We start from the raw sequence: 9,545 nt of genomic DNA, 5'->3' as shown, positions 1-9,545 counted from the left end.
ACAAAATAATAGAAAAACATAGTAAATCCTAGAATTGTCTATAAAGTTTAATGTTTCAGACAAGCTTTCTGTTTAAGTTTTGTTGGATCGAACTTAAGTCTGTCTGCTGAGAAACCGCACTATGCTTCAGACATTTTGTGTGCCAGAACCATCTGGAGCGCGGTGCCGTCTTCAGGCTAACCTTAACAACCGCAAACACACCAAACGATTTCTCTGTGCATCTTACAATTTCACTGAAAATATCAGAAGAAAACGGAAGCACAACAGAAGCTAAGCGAAGCAGGATGACATTGTGAGGTTCCTGTCTGCAAAAAAGCTGCAGCCAGGACAGAACGACTTGGCTTTGTTAAGAGGCTTATTATATCCATTTTTTATGTTTATTTCAGCATTTCTTCACATAAGTGTAAGCAGTGAGGCATCCAGTTACAATGCAATGTGTGTTGCAACATATTTACTCGACAGCTCCAAACATTTGGTATTTTTTGCTATAAATATGAAACTTAAGAAAAAAAAACAGAAACCATTTCCCCCAAAACTCTTTAATTGTAGATGGTCAAACAGTTTCAGAACAGCATTTGGTGAGTTTGTAATGAATAAATAAATGTCCCAGAGGGTCCATCTAATGTGCTGTGTACTGTATATATATGTAAGCTACATTCACAGTCCTCAGCATGCACCCAATATACTTAATATATCAGGAGAAATCAAAGATGCTAAAAACAGAACATAAAAAACCAGCACAAGCACAACGATGGCAACAATGAGGAGGAATAATTTCCCTTTTAGAACACACCTGGACTACAACACTTAGCATTCACTGGGGATGAACCACACTGCCTGGATATAACACTGAAAGAGATGCATCGTATTTCAGTGGCAGAAACAAAAGGAGAAAAAAACAAACTCAAAAACAACTTACATCAGGCTCACAACTCAAGGTTTAAAATAAGAGTACACGCATATGGTGGGCAAAGTTGCCACATTGTCAGTGTACCAGATCAGTGTTTATAAATTGTAAAAGTTTCTTCAGAAGACATGCAAGTCAGGGTCAAATCTAATAACACAAAAATAGTTGCAGCAAACAGTGATAAAACAATCAAAACCTAAGGAGCAGGAGAAGGATTCGATGGCATTGATAAAAAATATTATTCATGTGCACCTTCAAATAAGATCAGACTGAATTTACAGCAACCTTTGCATGTTCCCTTTCACATTAACCGGCTTAAAATAGGGTGGAGTGTTTCACCATCACAAAACAGAAGTTTGCTGGTTTCGCAATGGATACACTGAGGTCTGCCTATTCCCTCCAAGTTTTACTTCACCGGGATGATCAAGCTTAAGAACAGAGCATTAAGATGAGGTCTCAACACCAAGCAGCCCAATTCCTTCAGACTCTGACGAAACTCACTGTATTAACTCAAGAAAATAAACATACACAGCAATGATGTTCTCATTCGGTAAATCAGCTTCATAAACCTTAATAGTAAACCTGTTTATATCCAAGAAGAGCCTGAAAGTTGGATCTAATCACAACTCGTCACCTGAGAAGCAGTCTCTCAGCACGTTGGCAGTTATTAACAGATACTTTTAAGATCGATCTATGTTAATCGTTGGTGTAACAAACCTTACGAACAAGTCAGTAACTATTTAATAAACATTTTCCAAGCCTTCCGTGTTCATGTCATGTTCAGTCTGACCACACATTCAAGCCTAAGTGAAAAGCAGAAGGGAATTCAAACGTTCACATTCCAGCTGCTTGGAATCTTAGAGAAAACTGGAAGTCTTCACTTCTTCCATGCAGTGTAGAAAACCCATCTGAAAGGATGATTAAGGGCTGCCAACAAAAAGAGTCTTTTCAATATTAGTGTTTTTATGACATGTTGATCTGCATGTCATCATTTAAACCCATGGTTGGGGGGTAAAAATAAAGGATACTGCTCCAGGTAGGAGGGTACGCACACCACCTCTTTTCGGAAATCTACAGGACATGAGAGCTTTCCCAGCTGTTCTTCATATAGACTCAGCGCCTCTTTCAGATTCACGCTGTTACCCTGATGGAGTAAAAATGGAAGAGAAAAAAAAAGTTACAATGCACGTATAAAAAAAAAAGTTTACTGCAGTCTATCTCCATCGGTACCAGATGATATATTAGTCATTTTTCAATTTATCAGTATCGATCCGATAAATAAAACTGGGCCGATATTAGCAACCGATATTTATTTCCATCTTGTTGCCATTTGAATGCAGGAGTTTGGTTATGTTATTTGTTTCGTCATGTGACAGTATTGGTGATAAAGAGGAGGATTGTGGGAGTTTAACTGAAGAGGAGAAACAGTGGTGAATTGTGTGTGGTCTTTTTCAAGCTGTCAAAAAGGTTGTGAAATATATCAGTAAAACTTTATATCAGTGCATCCCTACTTTGAAGTATTACTCTTTGAAGTTATACTTCATTTGTAAAATTGCCTGACTATGCTTGGGAAAACCCCCCAGCATGAAGTCAACATACATTGGAACAAATGATTATTTTGGGTTAAGGTCTGAAGGCTCTGTTTGGATTGCATTGTGTTGTTCATATGATTTTAAACAACCCTGAATCATCACACCTTCACCATTATGCTTGAAAGTTGGCTGGTTGGTTTTTGTCAAACATGTTTACTGTGTATTATGGAACATAATATCACTTGTATTCCAATTGTTACAATCATAACAAACAGAAAAGTCTTTAGACATACATTTTGTCATTTGGAGCAAATTTGCCAGTTTCTCTTAAGATAGTACATTATCTTTTGACAAAGCTTTCAGACTCTTTGATAAGCTTAACTGCTTCATTGGCAGCTTCACTCTAAACTCTGCAGATACTGCAAAAAACCCAACTGACCTGTGTAAAGTATTTCCCCTTGGGGTGCAGGACGCGCACTGACAGATCTAAGATGAGACGTAGAAATTCCCACATAGAGTCTGCAAAGAGCACACAGTTTCAGAGAAAAGACTAAACACGACTTCTTTATATTATGCATATGTTGCCACAGCTTGTACAATGGATTAATGGATATGCAGGAACCTTCTTCTGGTGAAGTAGATATTGGGATTGCAGTGAGGTCATTAATTACATAATCAAATGTTCTTCCTTCCTGGACATACTTCTTCAGCAAGGGGACACAGTCTTCAATCAGAATCTGCAATTCACAACACATGTTGATGACAGTAAAATCTTTGACATTTACTTTTAGGTATTTAACATTCACAATTTGCTCTACAGAAAACTTTTACTGTAAAGCACCTCGGTCAGCATTTCCTGTTTTTAAAGCAACAACATGCATACACATCAAAATCAACATTTAACATTGAAAGCATCTTCGGCATATATAAACCAGGTAATGCACAATCATCTGGTTTAATACAAACAGCAACAAATACATTATTGTTAAAAAAAAATCTATTCAAAGTTAGTTACACCCTAGTTATTAAACAATGCTAAATAGAATATTTAAACTAAAGAAGCAAATAATAAAAACATTACTTGTACCAAACTCTATTTTGCATCACAGTTGTGAGATGGCAATGAATTTTCCCCAATAGATCATTATTTTCCCAGCACTTACTTGGTAACAATCGCCCCTCAGCTTGTCCAGGGTATTCCCACAAGTCCTCCTCATGTACATCTTGCATCCATCGATCACCTTCTGGTCAATGTGCATGCCTCGTCAAGGAGGAGTCAGGTTAAGTAAGTAAGTAAGTAAAGTTTATTTATAAAGCGCTTTTCACAGACATAAAATCACAAAGCACTGCACAATAGAAATCAACCTTAAAAGCCATACAAAACACAAAACCAACAAAAGAATATTAATCCTTGCAATATTTCCATGTTAAGATGTCGACTTACTTTCATTTTGGGTGTTAAAGTCAGAACAAACAGAATACAATCTCAAAAGGATATCTCCACCATGGTGACCATCTTTGGCTTTTGTTTGACCAGTTCGGCGAGGATGCCTCCATCACCTCCTCCTAATATCAGCACCTCCTTCCCTGCATAATTCTCTCTTCCATTACCTGTGATGGCTTGTGTGTACGCCAAATCACTTTCTGCCAGGTCTGCAATGACAACATAACATTTACACATCAGTTACGTACAATTATTAACAAATGAGATGCAGTTTTGTGCAAAGCTATCCTCAGTGAAGCTGAAGTTACCAATAATAGGCACATTTGTCCACAATGAAAAATATTTTTATGAATGAACAGAAATATAACATAAAGTGTCCATTTGTCCCCTTTGTTGCCTTCTGTTAGCATTTTTTAAAAAGTAATCAGATGTCTAAATGAGCTTTCTTGTGTGTACTAGTTTATTATATAAATACTTACTGACATCTCCATCAAGGACTAGGATATTTCCATACTGCCTTGAGTGCAATATCTTTATGTTTTGGTATGCAGAATCTTCTTCATAAACCACTTCATCAATGTCATACTCCACCAGTCTGCCATCAGCTGTGGGCCAGTATCGGTCAACTTTTGCCCCTCGTACCAAGACTGGAAGCCTGGAGGGAAAATGAAAATAATAAGTTACTGCAGGACAGATCCTTGATGAAATAAAGTCTTCAAACATCCAAAATGGAGACACATCATGAGAACCAGGACCCTTACCTTTTAATCCTTGTAATATTTCCATTTAACAGAACTTTTAACTTCTTTTCCAGTGCATTTAAAAGCTGTGGAGGAAATGAAAAAAGAAAGTCTGTGCACAGCTGTTGTTCACATCAAGTCTTGCTTTTTAAACTGTACGCCATGACAAGCTTGAAGTACAGTAATTTAATATTGGAAACTCCACGTTTTTTGTTTTGCTTTTGATCACTTACATTGTCTAGCTGTGCAATGTTGTCATCTTCATGACACTGCAGATCGATGGTGACCAACCCATGGGAGTGCACACGCAGAACAACGAGCCTGGTAAACAAGATTTAATAATGCAAAGTTATAAAACCTTTTATTGTTGAGATGATACTCCACCCATAACATAAAACTACGTCTAACTCCACTTCTATTCCAACAAAGACAACAATTTTTACTTCCAATTCAGGGAACAGTAGCCTGAAGGTTTAAATGCAAACATTCACACTGGACTAACCTTGCTTGCCACTAATGCAATCAGTTTATTTAAGAAAATATTTAAAGTAAATGTAAAACCAAGAATCCTCTCAGTTTACCTTTCAATTTCTGAGCATACCCTCTAAAAGAGGAGGACTCAAACATCACTAAATCCTGTTCAGAGTAAAGGATTTCATTCACAAAGAATACTTTAAATTGTACTTTTCAATTCTGATTCAAAAGTTGGTCAAACACCCAGTAACAAAAACAGATTGAGCATTTAACCTGGGCGTTCCTAGCTGGTTCTGAGAAAGAATCAGTTTAAATTTCCACAAAGTGAGAGCCAAGTCAGAACCACTTTAAGTAGGAGTTAAACAATTTTTATTGCAAGATTTATTAAGAGCACTTATTTGTTATGAAGTAACAAAAAAGTGCTGAACTGAGACAAAGCAACTGTCAAACACAGCCAAATACTGCACATCATTGGAAAGCTCATTTATCAATATTATTTAACAATAATAGTATTTTTTTAATCTTAAAAAATGGATATTCAAAGCAACACAATGACTCAATATCTCAGGCAGTCATAATAAATCAGCACAGTAAGTTGTGTATCCAAGCGAGACTTCTTACTTTTGGTCACCAGATGGCACCAAAGAATAGCATGTTGAAAATTATGAGGAATAAAACTTAATTCACCTTCACTAGACTCACTGACCTAATTAAACTCTGTGTGTAATGCAGATGTTAAAATAAATTGCTGCCAACTTGTTCTTGGTTTAAAATTTGACGGATTAGAAACGAAAATAAGCTCTGGAAAAGAGGTCGCGTTAACGGAATACTTTTCGTATTTGACCGTTAATTTTTTTTTTTTAGAAGACGGGAAAATTTGGAGCCCGTCGGTCATTTTGACAGGTTATAATTAACACCCTTGACTGGTGCACATGCACAAACCTTATAGACTTTACACAAAGAGTTCATCGCAGAAGCAACTAAAATCAATCAATAAAAAAATCCTTGAATATCGTCTCATGGACACTGAATTAAATGTATCTTTCTGACCGGGAGCTGACGGCCTGTTGAAGAGTTATGAACCGGACGCTTTCCAAACCTTTGGTAGAAATGGCGCCTTTAATTCTAGTTCAGAATGCAACATTGTGTTAATCTATCTATAGTCTAAACAGAGGAGCTGGCAGTTTATCTTGAGGAAATAAATAATGGTGCAGAAGTTATTTAGACCGCAATATGCGCAGTGCACTGCGGCTGCACAACCAATGCGGACTCCGCCGCTGAGAAGAATTAAACTTAACTCATCCTGCGGTTTTAACAAACTGAGCTTTTTTTGTTCACATTACCCTCCTGCACCCAGAAGAAGAGCGGCGCTCAGGACAAGCGTGACAAACGTAACATTTGTTTGTTTCGGAGAAGCAAAACCACGCAAAAAAAAAAATCCTCGTGCACAGGGTAAAAAACTTGCAGAGTTCAATGGATCAGGCAGATCTAACTGACTGATGAACTAGTGCAGATTTCTCTGCAGATGCGGACCAGGAGGAATTTGTGACGCTGTGCATTCAGGACAGTGATGAGTTGGTAATTAAAGTGGAGTCTTTAATTTAATTTATTATAAGTTATTGGGGCCACAGTGATTTTTGTCACTACAGACAAAAAAGTTAGATGCATTTATCTGCTTTATGTGTGATGGGATCTGGTTTGTGAATATTAACTAAACCGCATAAAAATGCGGCTAAGTATAGACTATGTTAATATGACTATAATTTAATGGGTAAAAATAGAACACGACCGATTTTTTTTAATACTGTCGGTCAAGATGACAGAGAACAAAAAAGTCCAGCGCGACCTCTGCTCTGGATACCTCAGCATCAGTGTCATATACAGTTGCTTTCTTGCTTTGCTTACCGCCCATTCTTGCCAACAAATGTAGCCAGATATCCATGCCCATTTGTGTCATGGATAGTCTCTGACAGCTCCTGCTCATGAAATATGGACAGCAGACCAGGCACTACAGAGGTTGAGTCGACTTGAGATAGACAGAAACAGAAAGATGGAAAACAATGGAAAAATTATAGCAGTCCGGCACATTAATAAAGTCACATCTGAATCGGTAATAATTGAACACCTTTTTTGCCATAGATAGATAGACTTTTCAATTACAGGTAAACAGTTACAAAATATTTTTTTGCAGGTTTAAATTTATGCCTTCCTTATTTTATAACTAACTCACTTGTAAAATAATTATCTCATGGTACATGTTTTTTCAGTTGCCGGGCTTATTAAAGCCAGCCATATGGCTAATGTCACTTTAAGTTAAGAATAATTGTACATAATTTGTATTTCATCTATAAAATACCATGCGTAGTTTTTTATCAAAAATTATATAAAAGGGTCTCCTAAATGTACTTCAGTAATAAATATATTATTTAAAAAATCTGGGAAAAAATATTTCTAATATCTTTAATTTAAAATTGTCCATCAATAATAGCACAATGGCAGGTTATTATTTTCACTTTTTAATATAGTCAATTGTTGTGACATTGGTACCTGTAAATGTTTTTTTTTAACAGCGAGGTTTGGGGGTCAGTTCAGCCTTCACAAGTAAAACTACAAAAACAGCGGAAGAGGGACTACTTCCTCTGCGACAGCGCAGAATTGAACATGCTTTATTCACATTGTTAGCAAGACGAGCATCGAGCCGCTGACCAGTGCCTCGGAAATTTGCGAGGAAAATCCCCCATAACATTCAAGTGCATAACAGGCAGCAGCATATAAACGTAAAAATGTTTGTCCACAATAACTTTAACCTTCAAACCAAAATTTACCGAACATGCTCGAGCTAAATTCCGTCTAAATCACTCCCAACCTGCAGTTTTGAAGGGCAATTACAAAATAGCAAGTCAATATTAGCTGCTCAGCCGGCTAGCTAACATGCAGCCTGGGTGCAGGGGCCGTAAGCTGAATAAACACGCAATTTCTGGAGACTTTTTCCAAGCATCTTACCCGGCGTGGAGAGATTAATGTCGAGAGTATAATGTCGCACTGCCATGTCTCGCTGCAACCGACATCCATGCCTGGGATAGCAGGCTGCGAATACTTATCTGCAGAGACAGAGGGAGGGCCCAGCTACCACTGCTGCTGCCGCGACGCACCACAGTCAACCAGAGAGGCGGGGCCAGACTGTGAGAAACAGCAAATACAAGTTTTTAGGACTTGCACTACAGCGCTTAAAACAAATACTTTTTTAAAAATTAACTAGAGCACGAACATCATTATGTTGTAATGTCGATCTTTGCAAAACACTTTTTGGTAGTTGTTTTAGATAGTACATTTAGAAAACAGTAAGTGCAGGGTGTTTTTTTGGCCTGTTAGAAAACATTCACAAGATGTCAGAAGAAAATGCAAACATTAATCCTGACAATAGGTTTTCAACCTTAAGAGTAAAGAGGAATTCTCTATAAGGTATAATCACTTTGTAACAGATGTTTTATAAAGTGCAACAATTTTTTTGTTGATTCGTTTTTCTTCACGTGCATCTTAACATTTTGTACGTTAAATTAGAGCATATCCTCTCAAGGCAATTTACAAGACAGGCAGAAATTCTGATGTGATTGCAATTTCCTTCTGAGGATATTTTATTGTAGTCATTTGTGGATAACAGGTGCGAATATATTTAATTTAAAAAATTGAGAAACGGTGAGATCTCTTTTATGAAAGAGGTAAAACAGGTGAAGAAACGTCCCTGTAATCGTCCCCGTTTTCTTCAGTTTGTAACAAATTTTTCATCTTTGTTTTAAATCTGACAATGACTCTGACTGAGGCATTGCATCTACATGTGAACAAGCAATGTGTGCTTGATGTTCTGCTACTTACTCCCTAGAGGCATACAATATGTCACAACCCCATGTACATGGGGAAAAAAAATTACTTTCAATTTTGGATTTTGGGTTTTCTCAGTGAAAGTGAAAGAACACGTTTTCTCAGTAACATAACATGTGCATTTGTTCCCAGTGGACAAGTGTGTCATCACAGACAAATTGAAGCTTTGCGAATTTACAGACTGGACTGTGAAGAAGGGTCAAAAGTGCATGAAGCTAGATTTATGTGTGAGCCTATTGCATTTCTTACCCTTGCTGGAATTTAGGGAGGGTTCAGAGATGCCTGAGGTATGACATAGAAATAAGGATGGAGTTCTCTTCGAGGTTCAAGGTTTGGTCTTTGTCAATAATCTAACTGAAGAGTTACAATGCTGTTTGTCTGAGCTAGAGATGATGGTTCCCAGATCGCTGAGGACAATCTGAAACGTGACACCTCCAAGTGTTAACCCTGGTGTACTAGATAGTAACGTTTGTTGCCTTGTTAGAACAGACTGAACAGACTCAGAGCGCTTGTAACAAATATTTGCCTGTTGTTCTGATTCTTGCAAAAATCTAGAAAATGCTGTTGAG

At 37.4% G+C, this 9,545-nt stretch overlaps 1 protein-coding gene across 1 annotated transcript; it reads right to left on the bottom strand.

Moving 5' to 3' along the window:
• Positions 1 to 523: 523 nt before the first annotated feature.
• LOC116716541 (spermine synthase-like) lies at positions 524 to 8,266 on the bottom strand. Its single transcript, XM_032557364.1, has 11 exons — positions 8,101 to 8,266; positions 7,003 to 7,123; positions 4,857 to 4,944; positions 4,645 to 4,709; positions 4,363 to 4,538; positions 3,938 to 4,092; positions 3,603 to 3,692; positions 3,062 to 3,176; positions 2,879 to 2,958; positions 1,936 to 2,051; positions 524 to 1,815 (listed from the first exon to the last, which is right to left on the bottom strand). The coding sequence occupies exons 1-11, from the start codon at positions 8,144 to 8,146 to the stop codon at positions 1,785 to 1,787; spliced, it is 1,083 nt and encodes a 360-aa protein (XP_032413255.1). The 5' UTR covers positions 8,147 to 8,266; the 3' UTR covers positions 524 to 1,784.
• Positions 8,267 to 9,545: the final 1,279 nt, after the last annotated feature.

Source organism: Xiphophorus hellerii, unplaced genomic scaffold, assembly GCF_003331165.1.
Source record: "Xiphophorus hellerii strain 12219 unplaced genomic scaffold, Xiphophorus_hellerii-4.1 PGA_scaffold_64__1_contigs__length_250000, whole genome shotgun sequence".
Taxonomy (NCBI): Eukaryota; Metazoa; Chordata; class Actinopteri; order Cyprinodontiformes; family Poeciliidae; genus Xiphophorus; species Xiphophorus hellerii.
Note: the sequence above shows the minus strand (reverse complement) of the source record. Positions and strands in the feature narration are given on the sequence as shown.